General features: G+C 34.2%; 1 protein-coding gene across 1 annotated transcript in view; it reads left to right on the top strand.

Moving 5' to 3' along the window:
• The window catches only part of Cdh12 (cadherin 12), a 771,364-nt gene that overhangs the window by 732,881 nt on the left and 20,315 nt on the right, over window positions 1–18,168 (top strand). The window contains exon 9 of the mRNA XM_057789913.1: window positions 4,677–4,930. Coding sequence (XP_057645896.1) covers window positions 4,677–4,930 — 254 coding nt within the window. The remainder of the gene's footprint in view (window positions 1–4,676; window positions 4,931–18,168) is intronic.

The raw sequence follows: 18,168 nt of genomic DNA, 5'->3' as shown, positions 1-18,168 counted from the left end.
GCTATATAATATAACTTTTATCATTCTTATTTATTTATTTATTGTTATTTTGAGACAGGTTTTCTCTGTGTTGCCCTGGCTGTCCTGCAACTCAATTTGTATCCCAAACTGGCCTGAAGGTACAGATCTATGTGCCTCTGCCTCCGGAGAGCTTGGATTAAAGGTGTGCCTCACTACCTGGCCTAATTCTTCTTTTTTATTTAGGGAGATATTAAAACTAGATATTCCATTTCAGTAAAATTGTCAGCGCTTATCGCATAGCTCCTTCCAATGTGATTTTCCCCCTGAAAATCTGACTCTAAGTGACATATTTCTAGCTAAGGGGAATGGACATTGTCACATTGGGAAAGTGATTTTCCCAATCACTTTCTTAACCATCTAGAAACATTCTTGGGCTCTGATGGGCTGTGAGTAGTGTCAGAAGGTTTGCATTTACTTTGTATTTATTGTGCAAAAATGAAATACACTCAGCTTCACAAAATTCAATTTCATTATGAATAGTTCATTTTCTAAAATTCTAAATGAGCCTTGATTATTTTGTACTTCTTTTAAATGCTGGCGCTTTATGGGGATCATTAGCCAATTAAGTTCATTACCCCTAAATTAAGATGGTAATAAGAAGAATGAGTGGTTACATGCAATCAAAGCGCTGACTGTTGATTCTCTGCTCTTACGGAGATGCAGCGTTTTGTGAGGAGAGGTTGCTTAAGAGTCAGAGCCATGAGGGAGGAACCGTGGCTGGGATATAACTGTGGTGTTTCTCTTAAAATTTTTCTCTCCAGATCTCAGTATGTAAATTTTCAGTTGCATAACAGACCTATACATATAAATAAGTTATTAACTATCTCTCTGTCTGTCTGTCTGTCTGTCTCTCTGTCTTAACCTTAACTAAAGTTTTGCCTACTGTTTTAAATCAGGAATTCTGAAAAGGAATAGTCTAGCCTGTCTTCAAAATAATGACTATTAGAAAAGAAAAAGGGATTCAGAAGTTCACTGTCCTCTCTTTGCTTGAAATTGACATATGAGTAGGGAGCCAATTTCATCCACACTGGTGAAGTTTGTAAGCAGTAAAAAATAAATGAATTTCAGGCTTATCTAGAATGAATTTTCATATTTGTACAAGTATAGGCATTTCAATTTGTAGGAGAAAGCAGGGAGAGAAGTGAAGAGAATGTGGTACTCGTATTGGCATCCTTGTTGTAGGGAGAGACTACTTGTTTCCCTACTGCCTGGCAGCTTAGACCTGAAAATAATCTCACAGAAACTCTATTCATTAAATCACTGCTTGGCCCATTAATTTAACTAATTTCTATTAATCTGTATATCACCATGAGTTTGTGCTCTACCTGCAAAGTTTCAGCATGTCTGACTCTAGTAGTGACTCTATTGTGTCTCTCTCTGCCTTCCTTCTCTCAGCATTCATTTCAGTTTGCCCAGCCTACTTAAGTTTTGCCCTATCAACAGGCCAAGGCAGTTTCTTTACTCATTAACCAATAAAAGCAACACACAGACCTCCCAAATCATTTCTTCTTTTCTGTTTAAACATAAAGGATGGCTTTAACTTTAACATAGTAAATATACATATAACAAAATAGTAATCAAGCAAGAATTACAGTTACAATATTTATATATCTACTTTATCTTTTATCATAACTGAGGAAAATTATAACTATAAATTTATTAATTACATCAAGGACTCCAGAGGATATGCTATTATCTAAGTAATCAAGAAGTACAGTGTAAGCAACTTCCAAAACTCTAGAAATGACAGAGACATCTCACTGCCTGGACAATCACCCAAAGTTCTTTTGTACCATTGGGGTATACATCTTCAGTCTACAAGCCCAAAGTGTCCATCAGACTTTTCCATGAAGTAGGAAACTTCAAAGACTGTTCAGTCACTTTCTTCTGTATCCTGAAGAATGTCTTGCAGACTATTCATGAAGCAAAAACCCTGAAGGATCATCTCACCTTTAGGCAAGTTCAGCAGTTATTTTTCTGTGGGTCCTACATATCCAGTCAAGCATTCCAAGCAAGAGCAGTTTCTTGACCAAATGGCTAACCAACACCATAAGGATCTTCTTTGATACCCATCTTCCTCTTGAAGTATTTGGTGCTGCCAGGAGCATATGTTTCTCACTGTCATTAAAAGTCTTATGTTCTTAAATATTTTAAATGCCATATTCTGAAGGTCTCTAAAAGACTTGAAGAATGCCTAACTGAAACATATTTTTATACATCTAGAAAATCTAACTAACATAACTACAAGCTTAACTGTTATAGATGATTATTAACCTATATTTCTTAATTATACATGCATAAACACAATACCTTTATCAAGAGCAGACGTGTACATATAACAAGATTGACCTAAAATGTGTATCAATAAACCAAGATCCATACCAATGCAAAGTATCCATCTTTATAGCATATCTCCCTTTAAATGTAAAGAAACATTTATACACAATATTTTGGAATATGGGCATAGTTACTTCTCACCAAACTACTTGCTGCTGTTTGTTGGCCAAAGTATTTTCTTTGTGGTGGTTTTTTCAGCAACTTTTCATGGGGTCTTGTTCCATCAAACCATATTGGTCTGGAAGCAATCCACAGGTTCTCATCTTCTGTGGAAACAAGAAAAGAACCTCTTTTCCAAAGCAACATATCTTTAGACCCATATTTGGAAGATTGATACATTTATAATATACATGATTAGCAGTCCATACAATGTACATAGCTCATTCACAGTCAAAAAATTCAAAGGTAACACAATAATATACATAATCCAGACTCTTTGTATATAGTCCATCTTTAGGTGGCTTGTTTTTTTTTTACTCCTTTTAATCTGACTGTATATACTGTCTCATTAAAGATTTTAACTTTTTTTTAAAAAAGCATTAACTTTATTTTATGACTCTCTATACTCTTTTTCTTCTCTTTTCCAAGTCTACATACATTTATCCAACACTCTGACTAATCTGGATTTGTCTTTATTGCATATCTGTAATTCTTTACTCTCCAGGAGCACTTTTTAAAATGCTAATCACTTCTTAAAACATAAGCTGTGCCATTACTATGGTATATAAGGTACTTCCTTCTTGCCTGCAACACAATGCTTACTCTGAGAGCAGAAATGGAGCAAGCATGAGTGATGGAAATATTGCCTGCTTTCTGGAAAAACACACAACTTAGCTAAATAAAAATAAGTGTTTGTGAGATTGACATTAACAAATGTTATTTTTTGTTATTTTCAACGTTATATTGCTTAATGTATCCAGAATTTTGAGCATTTACAAAACTAATTTTTAATTCAAATTAACATATACTCCCTCCCATCTTATATATAATTCTCTTTCAGGACTTTCAAATGGCACATGGTGAAAATCTTACTTCTTTAAATGTGTTAATTATACACTATGGCTTTTTTCTAGAATATGTTAAAATAAAAGAAACATAATGTACCGCCAGCATATACCCCATTAAAAGGAAAGTGTGAAAATCCCATTTTATAAAGTAAATTACAATATTAAGAATTCAAACTGTTTCTCTAACCCCTTTGTTCTTCACGAAGACCCTTCAAAAATGTGTTTCTCTCTTGTCTTGTGCTAACATTTCCAAGATGAACATTCTCATGTTTGTAGCAGTTTCTTCTTTCTTCAACATGAGCAATATTTGTTACTTTCTCCAGGCAACTATCTTTCTTTGGGGCTTGTATAGACTATGTTATATGACCCATGCAGCCCATGCAGCACAAAGCTGAGTGTGATAAGACCTATGCCTGTCATCACAGCACTAGGGAAACTGAGACTGCTTGATTGTTAATTCAGAACCAGCCTAAGTGACATAATGAGATTCCTTATCTACAGCCACTCCTCCCAAAATGTGTCTAAAGTGCCACCGTGTTCCTAGACATCAATGATTTTAGTCATATAGAGATGAAAGAACTAATATTTGCGAGTGGGACCCATCTAAACTCTATCCGTGCATATGCGCAACTGACTTCTTTGGTTACTTTCAAGGTCATCTATAATTTAACAATATGCTTGAGGTCATGATTCTTGGTGATGTGTTCTGACAATGCAGTACAGTACACATTGTTCTTACATATAATCCTGGGATATAAGCAACTTTAATTACCATTGTACTTACTTTAAATTTTTATAGTTTCTTCCTAATAAAATGTGTGCATTTAAGACTTTTAACAGAAAATGGTATCAGTGGAAAACTAAAAGGAAAGCAAATGTCTAGCATCTTCATGCACCTGGAATCTAAATAATCAGACAATCCAATTTCATTGTTGCTCTGTTTTTCCAAATTCACCTATCTTTACTTTCCTCCAGTAGATGTCAGTATTGGATAAAAACAAACTAGCATTTCCCTTAATATTTGCACATTGCTTAGGAGAAACATGAGTTGCCCTGTCTACTTTGATGTGCACATGTAGACATTTTCAATTCTGTGTATTTACATAATTAACATTATAGGTTACTTCTACATTCTATTGATCTTTAGTGTTCTTAAATATTTACCTTGTGTTTCCTTTGCCCTGTGTTTCTCAAGAAGGGAAGCTGAAAATGTAATTAATTGTCAGCAGCTGACAGATTGCTTAGAAACAGTATTCACCAATTCTGCCCAGATCTATGTAAACGTGAATCCTCGTTTTGTCCTTCTTACAGCCTTTGGATTTCGAAACGAAGAAGGCATATACGTTCAAAGTAGAGGCCTCCAACCTTCACCTCGACCACCGCTTTCACTCTGCTGGCCCATTTAAAGACACTGCTACAGTCAAAATTAGTGTGCTGGATGTGGATGAGCCTCCGGTGTTCAGCAAGCCACTTTACACCATGGAAGTTTATGAAGACACTCCTGTGGGGACCATCATCGGGGCTGTCACAGCCCAAGACCTAGATGTGGGCAGTAGTGCTGTTAGGTAAGAAGAACAGTTTTTAATGGGCATTAGACAAGCAAAACTTAACTATGTCAGCAGGAGAAAATGAACACATTACCTTACTAAAGGTAAGGCCAAGAAATAGCAGAGCATGTGCAACAAAATTTAATGAATGCTTATTAGTATAAGGATGGAAGTATTGCTATAAAATTCAACAGAAACAACCAGTAAAAATTCTTACAATACTGTTTACAGTGGTGTCATGCTGGACATATCACTCAAACGTCATTTATAAAAGGGACTGAGCAACACAACTTTAAACGATTCTCGAGATTAGTGATGGGAGAATTTAAAGACATGATTATTTTAGAAAAGGCAACACAAATCTCCCACCCTTAACATTATAATCCGCATCACCAACTTTCTTATCTTCTCACAAATCAAATCAATATAGTTATTCCAAATAAACATTCCCAAAATTCTTAAATTATTCCATTATTAACACGAGTCTCACATCTAATGTCTCCTATAAATAGCAGCTAAACAAGACATAGGAGAGATTCTTGGCTAGAACCATTTTCTGCAAGTTCTTATCTAGCAGTGAGACTTTGAAAATACATAAGTTATGAGATTTGAAAGTATGTGTCATGTTAAGTTTGGACCACCTATTCCTATTCTATATATAAAACATGGAAGGAAGTAGCAATGTTACCTTCATAATTCCAAATCCTAACTGGAGAAAGTCCACACATCTTGCAACTCTATAAGGAATGCCTTTTTTTAATATCTGGGCTTGGATATTGGAACAATATACTCTATCATTTCTTTTTATACCAGATTTTTTGGGCCACAAACCCCCAAATAATGACAAAGAGACTTAATGTTAATTATGAAAACTCGGTATTAACTCAGATTTTTTTCGAATTAGCTCTTATGACTTTATATAACCCATTTCTATACATCTGCATATTGCCATGTGACTCACAGGTTTTATCTCTCCATTTACATGTCCTTCTTCCTCTGTATTTGGATGTTAATCATGGCTTTCTCCTTCCACGCAATTTCTCTGTCCCAAGAAGTCCTGCCCACCCTCTGTCTTCCTAGTTGTTGGCCATTCAGCTCTTTATTAAACCCACCACAAAGATACATCTTCACATAGTGCCTAGGAATATTCTGCAAAACATATTTTATTCAAGTGGGAACTCTAAAGAAGTACAACTGACTAATGTAAGGGGAGACAAATAATTCCTGGAAACTCAGTATTTCAGTGGAATGCTTTCCAGGTTCTTCATTGGAAACTCGCTATTTTTATACTTATTATTATTACCAAACCTTTAAAAACTATACACAGACATACAGTGATTGGTGAGAGATTTACAAAACTGCTATATATTGGTGTGCTGTCATTTGTCAGTCATGTTGCTGAAGCCATTCTCATTCTTGCTGATTTTTATTGGCAATAAGAAACAACTGATGAAGAGATTTTTATTACTTTTGTGGAACATAAATGGTTATTATAACAGGCTTTCTTTCGAACCACCAACTAGCTCCCAATCATGACATGGAGAGTTATTACTTTTTTAATGTTTGGCTTACCCTAGCTCTTATTTCTTGCTAGCTCTTATAATTTGAATTATCCTGTTTCTCTTTATTTACATTTCTTTTACCTTTCTTTCTTTTTGCATGTCTCACTCCACTTCCTCCAGCTTTGGGCTGTCTGGTAGCTTCCTGCCTTCTCGTCCTGAGCATGTCCCTCTCTTTTTCTCTCCTTCTCTCATCCTTCTTCTCTCCTCTGCCTGCAAGGTTCCCCTATTCCTCTCCTGTCTAACTATTTGCTGTTCATCGTTTTAATAGACCAATCATGTACCTTAGGTGGGCAAGGGGAAACAGCAACTATCTTTACATCATTCAACAAATGTAGTATAAACAAAAGTAATACACTTTTATAAATTGAAACAAATGCAGCATAAATAAATTTAACAAACTTCTACACAGAATGAGTAATAGTTCACAGCATAAACTAACGTAACACACCTTTGCCTAGTTAAAGTAATATTCTACAACATGTTTCAGAAATGTTAAATGTTTATAACAAATGTGAAAATGTATATCTAACTCTCCACAGTCTAACTGTTGGTAGAAACAATGGACAGTTCAGCAAAAGAACATTTATGTTCATCATGGCCCTGGATATCTAGACTATACACAGAGTTGTTTAATAAAAGTTGCTCAGGTATTGTGTTAAGAACAGTGACAATACATAATGATACGCACAAAGTAACAAGAATATATTTTCAACTAATAATTCAGAACTAATAAATGTAGGAAGTCTGCAAGTGAACTATATTATTAGGTAATAGGACAGACTTCCAAATCAGAAAACACAGAAACATGGCTACATGAGGGAAACAATAAAGTCATATTTTATAAAAAAATATCTTTCAGCCACTGTTTCTTTAGGTTTTGTCACAGACGCTACCATCGAATAGTCTGACTGTAAGTTAATTAAAGTAATATCCTCACTTTAGTTCTCATGAAAAGCACTTACATCCCCAAAAGAACAGACACAGATGGAGCTAATTGATCCCTGTGAGGAGCTGTCAAAAGACGGACATATTACTGAATTACATGAAACCTTAGTTCCTTGGAGTAAACAAGAAACTTGAATCATGACAGTTGAGAAAACATGGGCCCTGAGTCATCTTTTTGTTGTAAAAATATGCTTGCTCATTTATTAATAATAGGAAAAAATATGTTCTTAAATCTATAAAATGGAAAATTACATCATATTATTCAATTTTCTGTTTATGTGTTTTATTTTCCCATCTTTTGCAGCATTTGATAATAATTTTCCTCTTTGGGTCTTTTTATAAGTGTTACCATCCCCATAATCACCCTTATCATACTGGTCACATCAAAAACTAAAAATGGAATTCCATTATCAAGAACTTGTCTACCGCCACAGAAAGGTTTACTTTGGTTTAATAGTCATTGTGTAGGACACAGGTGGACCTTATTCCATCTTCACCAACAGTACAGCTGTGCTCATTTCTTCCTACCTTCACTTGGCTAGCCTTTGTCGTTTGGTATGTTGTATTGCTGATATTCCAGCACTGTGACTAAGTACCCAAACATATCTTATTTGAGGGAGAATGGGGATTTTCAGATCAGGTTGACTGGGTTTAGTCAGTTGCCACTTTTTCCTTACTTTGGCAACTTCTGATGATGACTTTCTAGTGAGACAAAGCTGCTCAACCCATGGCATCTGATTTCAGAAAAAGAACTGGAAAGGGCTTTTGAAAAGGAAAGCCAATCAGTGTCATACACCTATGGTCTGTATTATTTAGCACTTCCCTAAATCCTAGTATTCCATTCATCTATGAATTCACAAAGGTATAATTCAAATGATGAATCTTTAATTTTTGTGATACGTTCATCTCTCACTATCCCATCAGCTAGCAAATAAGCATTGACTATATAGGCCTTCCAATAACAATTTTAAATACAAAATATACTACAGTCTGGTTTCCCACCTGGCATCTATTTTTTGAGGTTCTGCTTGTTATTCTGACAGTTTTAGTAAAAGATATCTCATGAGTCACATAGACATTGGATATCTGTTAATTTTGAGCATAGTATCTAATAAACTTGACATTTTATCACAAGTGCCGAAATCTAAGCACTGCAAAACGACAGAATTCTGGAACAGAATTACCACCTCCCTAAAACTGCTTATATAATGAATAATTTACTTATCCAAGGGAAAGACAAACATTAGAAAATTATTCAAAGTTTTCCACATGCTTGTGTGAGATTTTTTGAGAATAAAAAGGGGAAGAGCTGATATATTATAATTTTTGCACCTTTTAAGGACTGAGCATGTGACTTATTATGGTGTTTTTTCTATCAGTATATAACACCAAAAGAGGAATTGTGTCTATACATTTCTTCTGATGCAATCCATACATTTCAAATACAGTCTAACACATCATAAGGAGTGAAGACATTTCCTTAAATAAATGTCATTATTTGTGTTAATTTATCTAGCTAGTAAAATAACTCTTTTGTTTTGTATTTTAGACTTACAGATTGTTTTAAGTCTTCGAATGTTTTTTTTTCTGCATGTATGCTTGCCATGTGTGTGCCTGCCACCTGTGAGGGCCAGAAGAAATTAAGAATAGCTGTGAGCTACCATGTAGCTGTTCAGAACTGACCCATTGTCCTCTACACAGTGACAAATGCACTTAACCAATAAACCTTCTCTCCAGCTATGAGAGTTATCGCAAAGATAGAAAAGCATATAGGAAACTATAAAGATTTCTATATTTCAACTCTTGTATTTAAGTAAATAAGCTTTATCTTTATTAATTAGCTTAGGAATTACTCCCAGAAAAACCACAGTTATAATTTACATGGATAGTTTTTATATAAACAACTATTTGTTTATATATATTTATGTTTATATACATATCTAGAAGAATATATATATATATTCCTTCTTTCTTCTTTATATTCCTTCCTTCCTTTCTTTCAAGAGGCTCTTTCCACATATTACTGGATTTCCCGGAAGTCATATAGATTAGGCTGGCACTGAATTCACAGAGATCTTCCTGCCTCTGCCTCCCTTGTGCTGCTGTCAGAAATAAAGGCAATCACCACTGTGACACAGCTCTCATACATATTTAATTTTTTAGTTATTTTTGAGATTATAACACAGCTATACCACTTGTCTATCCTTTTTCCTTGCTCCAAACCCTCCCATATACTCCTTCAAATCCATTGCCCCATGTTTTCAATTGTTTCTACATGCATACATGTATATACATACATATTCTGAAATACATGAATACAACCTGTTCAGTTCATATAATGTCATTCATACGTATATTCTCAGGACTGACTATTTGGTGTTGAATAACTAATTGGGCTCTTCCCTAGAGAAGACTGTTTCTACTGCTCTCAGCATTACTTGGTTTCCTTTAATCCTGTGTGTATTGGTGAAGCCTCATGGATATTTTGATGGATCTAAGATACATATATTAATTTTTTCATTATAAATACCAAATGAAAGAAATAATATATAAGCCTCAAAGGTATTGTATATTTTAATAACATTTTAATTCATCTTGTGACTGTTTGTTTTCATTCTAATATCTATTGAAATAATCATTATTTTAAGGAAACAGGCAAAAGTTATTCTATCTTCTAATTAATAATCATAGTATATGAAAAATTTCTTACACTATAATCCAGGAAAGTAGATTCTATGAGGATGAATTTTTAATGTCTACACTAAGAAAAATATATTTTGGTGTCTATGACAGAAACTATTATTCCTGGATTGTTTCATTAATTATAAATAAAGCTAACCACTCTCATTTAACAAAAGCCTAAACTGAATCCACTGAAACATACATTATGTATTCTTAAATCTTTTAAAAATATGCAGTAAATAAACTCACAGACACTATCCAAAAATGTTAATGATGAGACAGAAATACTATGGGTAATTGATGTTCATGGTGAGATCAGGAAGGTAGAAGTTAGTAGGAAGTACCTCAATGGCACTCAAGGAAAAGTAAACCATTATGACAAGTCGTAATATAGAAACTGCAGCAGTGGCTGAATTTGCTAATCTCTGGGGTAGTAGTTTGTTCTGTTTGACTTGCTGCTGCTATGCTATTGTTAGTATTTAAGACCCCCAAGAGAATTATTGTTCTGAGTCGATTTTTGCATGAAGTCTACTTGCAAATGTATTGAAGGCATTTAGTTTCCATTAGCTGTGTTTATGGACACTAGAGAACAGAGAGATTCCTTTGCTAAAATAAATACCTGAAAAACATATTAAAAACATTTTTTCTAAGAAAATGAGGTTTGACAAGAGAAAATGTTGCTAGGTTTATGTAACATAAAGCCCACAGTATGAAAATATTCATGTGTTTGATGTAGATTCTAGGCTGCTGGAGTGTAAGTTTGCTCTGTTTTGTTATTACTCAAGTATGGTTAATTCCATATCAGATATGAGGAATTGGGAGGTTGATTGGTCTTCAGATATTCAGTGTTAATTCTGAGTTGGAGAAACAGGGATGATTCCAATTCAGAGGCAAAGCAAAAACTTACGTGAACAAAACAAATTAGTTGAATCTTCTTGGGATTTGTGGGCAAACTGTACCATCACAGTTTTAGCTTGAAGCGTGAGTTTTATGTGGGTTGGCCAGCATCTTGTGCATTCCCCTGAATAGCCCTTCATACAGAGTGTGTTACAAAGGCTGCCTCAATTTTGCTGATAGTATGGGCAGATGGTGTTCCAGGAATGCACCAGTTTGAGTCTGAACACAAATGTGCATCCCAGACTAGGCCTTATATCAGTTAAATGTCTAAGGATTTAATTATACTGGTGATAAATGCCATCAATATAAAATGACTTCAAAATGTCTAAAAATTTATTGGTTATGATGGAGCAAATTGCCCAGATTTCGTCAAACATTCCCTGACCTCAGTTTAAAGAGGGAACTAGACATTTTCTTTTATGTTATTAAATGATGGCTTCAGTAAGGATAGGGATATTTTTGAACAAAAATATCCAGATTCCATGGAAGGAGACATGACTCATGTATTTCTTAATAAATTATTATTTTTCTGTTGCTGTGATAAAACACGATGAGCAAAATCAACTTAGGGGAAAAAAAAACAAGTTTACTTTGGCTTATGGATCCAGAGGATTGAGTATTCCATCATGGTAGAAAGACATGGCAGCGGGAGCAGAAAGCTGAGAGCCCACATCCTCAGCAGTAAACATTACATAGGAAGATAAAAAAAAAAAAAAAAAAAAACTAGAAATAAAATGAAGCCATAAACCATAAAATCCTGTCTCTGGTGATATAACTTCTCCATCGAGGCTCCATCTCAAAAACTCAACTGGGGACAAAGTATTCAAATGCTTAAATCTATAAAGAATATTTTTCTTCAAACAACCACAGAGTACTTATATGAGTGAAAGATTTAGTTATTATATATATCTTTTATAATTTCATAATTTTTAACAATTTATTAAATAAATCAATAAAGACAGTAAAATTATACAATGGTGATTTTCTGTAGTACAAGGTATGTGGAGTCTATTGAATACTTGAAAGCACTTAAATTCTTTATACACATTTATATAATGATCTAACCTTGGCAGAAACCTAACTAATTCTGAAAAATGTCATGTTTAACTGTGAAAATATACCATTCGTCAAGTTCAAGTAAAAATCAAAATATATATTCTTGTTTTTAAATGTGACTTTTAACTTCTTAAAAGATTTAGACAAGCTGGGCAATAGTGGCGCACACTTTTGATCCCAGTAATCAAGAGGCAGAAGTAGGTGGATCTCTGTGAATTTGGGGCCAGTCTGTCTACTAGAGCTAGTTCCAGGACAGGCTGCAAAGCTACAGAGAAACCCAGGCTGAAAAAAAACAAACAAAAAAAAAGAGAAGAAGAAGAAGAAGAAGAAGAAGAAGAAGAAGAAGAAGAAGAAGAAGAAGAAGAAGAAGAAGAAGAAGAAGAAGAAGAAGAAGAAGAAGAAGAAGAAGAAGAAAGGAGAAGAGAAAAGAAAGGATTTAGGACAAGCTAATTGTCTATAGGAAAATTCAGTGACCTCAAGAACTCATGATGCAGACCTATATATACACTTTGATGATTCTGATGAAGATTAAAACAAGAAATCCAAACTTTTCACTTTTAAATAATTTTATATTATCCTATTGGTGTATTTAATGATGGTGTCTAGAGGATTTTTTGAAGTTATCCTGCTATGATCCATGTCAATCCATTCTCATCACCAGATAAAAGCTGGCTCAGGTGTTTATGGTTCAAGTCGTTAATCTGAATTGATTGTATTTACGTTTTACCTTCTGAAAGGTAGGTTACTAACTGTACCTTGCAGTACTGAGGAAATACATATTTAACCTATCTTTCTCTTTACTTATTAGTTATTAAATTACTTTTGTACAATGCTTATTACTAAGGTTATTTAAAATTTAGTTGGAATCAGAATGCACCATGAGCTTTCATGTCTCAGGCATATTTAAATTTTGAGTAACTAATATTCAGAGTTCTGAACCTAAAAGAGCAGAGGTCAATGGCATGAGGTGACTCTTAGGTATGAATAAAACTTTCCAGAAGTTTACGTGAAAGGTAAGTTTTAGGGAGGTGACCCTTTAGATTAAAGTTAGACTGTAGCATCCAAAGCAAGGCATGAAAGGGGTCCATTCTGAAAGTTCTAGTCCCTGATAATTTCATCAATACTCTAGAAGTATATAATTCTGCAAATATCATGATATGTTAGGATATTTGCCTTGTCACTATTCTGCAGACCTTTTGTCTCTTTTAACTGGGCAAATATTACAGTAAAAAGCAGACACTGTTGAAAAATGTTTCTTTAGTCAGGTAGACAATTCATTGAGGTCTGTAAAAGGAAACAGAGTAGAACCTAGAAGTAAGCCTCCAGCTTTAAACTTGGTCAGCTGTGGTACGATGCTGAGGATATTTAGCTGAGCCAAAAGCCAAGGTCAGCCATATAGCAGCATGCAATAATCACTCTTCCCAGGCATCATCTAGAGGAAAAAGTGTCAGATCTCACAAAGTGATACTCATCAAAGATAAGATGCAGTAAACAGTAAAGAGGCCAAAAAGAAATCACTGTGATTGACAGAGCCTGCATCCTTGTACTCATAGTTTAAACACCAAAGTTTAAAGCTGAAAAGATGTGGGAAGGTTGCTTGTAGTTCCACTTCTTTAAAGTCAGGTTGATGTTTTCCACAGTTCAATGCCCAAAATAAGCATAAATGTGTGAAAAGGAGATTATTTTTGGCATTGACAAATAGATGATATAACATAAATAAAAAGAAATAAATTTTAAAAAGTTCTAAAATGCATAAAAGAAAGATGGAAGAAGTGAAAAGTATGCTTACAAGTTAATCAGAATAATTTATTAGCACAACTTATTTATGTCATTTCATTTTTATAACATTCTGTAATGCTTTTCACAACTCAGCTAAAGCTGTAGTTATTTCCAACATTAAAATGGAGACAAGGAAAATAGACATTGGAAGGAATGACACTGTCAGTAATCATACCATATATGAACAAAATTAGTGGATTTTTTGTTATTTATTTCATAAAAACATTCCACACTGCATATAGCTGGTGCACGAAACTAAAAGATAAAGTTTGTATACTGAGATAAATAGCTATCTTATTCTTCTTAATGTATGTATACCTATACTTAAGAAAAATTAGAGAACTATAAATACATTATTTAATTTTATTTCTATATTTGGTAATGTGAATTGAGTCTAGGGCTTTGTACACTCTAATTAAGTGTTATTCTACCTTGCTAAATTCCCATGAGATACAATCCTTGTACACAGCTATTACACATTAGGTAATTAAGAAAATTTAGGTCATTAGAATAAATGACCTAAAAAAATGATGGAGATGTCATTTAATAAATAGCAAAGGTGTAACTCTTTGGGAACTCTACAGATAAACAAACACAAATAGTAATAACAATTTTTAATAAAAAGCATTTATTTACTCTTTCTGGAAAATTTTCCGTGAGAATATAACATATGAAGAGCTTATTACAGAAATGCAATTAAAACTTTTTAATTCCTTTTTTGTTTTATTTTTGAGATTATAATATAATTACCAATTCCTACCTTTCATTTCCTCCCTCCCACATACCTTTCCTTGCTCTCTTTTAAATTCCTGGCTTCTTTCTTTTTCATGAGTTGTTGCAACATGCTTTTTTATATATATATACATATATATAAACATATACTAACTATATACTATATAGTTATAATTATATATAATAACATATACTGATTAATATGTACAAAGTTTTCAGGGCTGAATATTTGTTATTGAATACAAAGTGCTGTGCTCTTTCTTCTGAAAGATTATTTCTTCCACTCTGAGCATTCCTTAAGTGTCTATAATTTTTTTGTATGACTGAGGCCTCCTGAACACTCTTTCACCTGCTTTGTCATATCTATTGTTGTTTTCCATGTGGAGCTCATGTAGGGGGAAAGACATTATAGGTGTAACTTCCAGCAACATCACAGCAAACTTCCTTATTGTCTGGCTCTTGTAATCATTCTGTTACTTCTTTCACATTGTTCACCGAACCTTACATTTTGGAACTGGTTTGTGAATATATCTATTGTGACCGGGCTCCACAACCCTATATTTCAATTGGTTGTTACCTTCTGTAATGTTCTTTGTCTGTTTCAAAGAGAAATTTTCTTGATTCAGTATGAGGCCTATACTTACCTCTGAGTATAATATTTAGAGTATAGTTAATGGTTGTGATGGCTTAGTATAGTGATGCTGGAATGTTCTCACACAAAGTTAATGACTTTACTATCCCCAGGTAATTGTTTAGGTTTCTGGAACCTGCCGTGGGACAAAGGTCTTTTTATCCTGTCACTTGTATTATTTTTAATAAAATGCTTGTTGGCCAGTAGCCAGGCAGGAAGTGTAGCTGGGCTGACCAGGCAGGAAGTCGAGGCAGGGCGATGAGAACAGGAGAATTCTGAAAAGAGGAAAGGTCAGTCAGCCATTGTCACCCAGTCATAGAGTAAGCAAGATGAGAATCCCTCACTGACAAATGTACCAAGCCATGTGGCTAACGCAGACAAGAATAATGGCTTAATGTAAGATGCTTAATTAATAAGAAGCCTGAGCTACTAGGCCAACCAGTTTATGATAAGGTGGACCTCTGTGTGTTCCTTTGGGACTGAACGGCTGTGGGACCTGGTGGGACAGAAACCTTGGACAACAGGTACTAGTATGATTTTCTTCTTGTTGAGCAGGAGTTAAATCCACTGAGAGAGTTGTTGGTTGCTGCAAAAGTATAGGTTCCACTCCTTTACCCTTAGTGTTATTATGTCACAATTAAAAGTCCTTGAGGCTACTAACAGAATATGGGGTTAAACCTCAGATCTACGTACACAACACATTCATGGATATCTATCATGGACCATGACTTAACAGCCTACCATAGACTTGTCTATGGGAAGGACACATAACTTTTTCCTAGACAACAATCACATGCAGGTTCACAATACCACACTGGGGATTTCACAGTAGCAATATTCCTTATTGCCTCCTACTACAAATAGCAGAAGCTAAATCTCTGCTTTTGGGGACTAAATTATCTGTTTCTTATTTGCCCATCCATTGCCTCCTATATGTTGTAGTTCTCCACAGCTGGCTTTTCCAGTTCATGGCAACAATTCTTGACTCACAAGATAAACTAGGAAGACAGGAATCTCCTTTAGCCCCTACCTAAGACAGGCTGAGAGGAACTACCCAGGGTAAAATAACCCATAAAAATAGACAGCTAAATAGTTGGTCCCCAAATACCTTCCTTAGCTTTAATAGACATAAATTATAAGAGCAAATGATTACAATAAAGCTTAGTTCTACTTGTGAGATGTATTAATATAATATATAAAAATATATGTGAATAATTGCAAAATATGTCATAATGCATAGACGAATTGAAGTAAAAATTTTATAACTTTCTGGATCTAAATTAGTATGAATTCAAATCAGATGTATGCACATGGTAAAATTCAAAGTAGCTATTAAAAGATAATGTAGATTAAAAAGAAAAAATCATATTAAACAAATTCATATAGCATTTGAAAATATTCAATGTAAACAAAAGCAATGGATCAAAGATTAAAAAAGGAAATGAGGACATCAGAGGCAGGGTCGTCAGCAAAGTATTTGGCATGCAATCTCAAAGACCTGAGAATAATCTCAATAGTTCAGGTTAACAAAAATAATAATTAAAAAAACAAAGTCTGGTGCCAAGCAATTATTAACCCTGGCAGCGTAGGAAGAAATAGCTGTTCACTGCTCAGACAATCAAACTTAATTGGCAACTTTTAGGTTAATGAGACAGCCTGTCTCAAAATATTTAGAAAGTTCCTGTGGAAGAACAGTATCCATGTTTCACACACAAACACACACTCACATAAACACACACACACACGCACACACATGCTTGCATACAGACACAGGCACACACACATGCTTGCACAAGATGTCCTTCTGCATAGACATGAACATGTCCACTATAATTACAATATTGAAACAAACCCATTGTCTTTGCTTTTGAAACAATATATTTAAGCATTTTAAGCTTAAAAGCCATGGCTTCTTTAAAATGTTCTCATATGTGAGTTCTAAATATCAGTATATATGCATATATTTTAGTTCTGAAGGAAATATGAAAATATTAACTTGGGAAACATGGCCTTTATTGCAATATTTGTACAACTTTATTGCAATTTAAAAGTATTTTAAGAGAAAAAATATTGGTCCTCATACATACATCACATGGAATAAGGACTACCTAGTAACTAATAATTTTTAAACATGGTAAAAATAATGTCTTAAATATTCTTCAGGTAAAGCACCATTTTATTCTTTCATATTGTCCTGATTCTATATGATTTTTTTAAAAGTCCTGATAATGAAGCAGATCTGATTATTGATAAAAATCTCCTTAAATATTGCAGCTTAGAAGAGCTCATATTGTTAGTATTCATTACTTTTCCAGGCTTTGGTAGAAGAGCATGAACAATGTGATTTCTAGACTGAAAGGTGTATTTGGACTTAATATTCCTGTTAGATATGAAGAGAGCAGCACCATCATTATGGGGAATTGGGACGACAGGTGGGTGTGGAAGCTGGAGCAATAAGCTTATAGCTTGCATCTTCAAACCATAGGCTGGAAGCAGAGAGAAAGTAAACTTGGAATAACATGTGGATTTGGAAAGCTAAAAGTCCAACCAGAGTGATAAACTTGCTCCATCAAGAGAATATCTCGAAAACCAACCCAAACATTTCTACCAATATAAGACCAAATATTCAATTCCCCCAAAATTTGGGGAACATCTCATCAAACTACAAAACTGCTTAATATATAAGATGAATAATTTGTATTTGATGTGAAAACTTTAACAGTAAGTGTATGATAATAAAAATCAAATTTGGCAAAGTATGAGAATATTGTAGAAGCTGAAAATTTATTCCTGATATTAGCCATTTCCAAAAGAAACAGTTTTTCATCTTATGCACCTATAGAATACAAGTCTTTATTCTATTTACCCGAGACACACATGAATATAGACTTAATTCTTCATTCTTTCCCCTCCTGCCCTCACACTAGGGAATTTGTACTGCACTTCAGTATCGAGAGGGAGGGGGAATGGAG

This window comes from Chionomys nivalis, chromosome 15 (assembly GCF_950005125.1).
Source record: "Chionomys nivalis chromosome 15, mChiNiv1.1, whole genome shotgun sequence".
NCBI lineage: Eukaryota > Metazoa > Chordata > Mammalia > Rodentia > Cricetidae > Chionomys > Chionomys nivalis.
The sequence above is the reverse complement of the archived record's forward strand: the minus strand, read 5'-3'. Positions and strand labels throughout refer to the sequence as shown.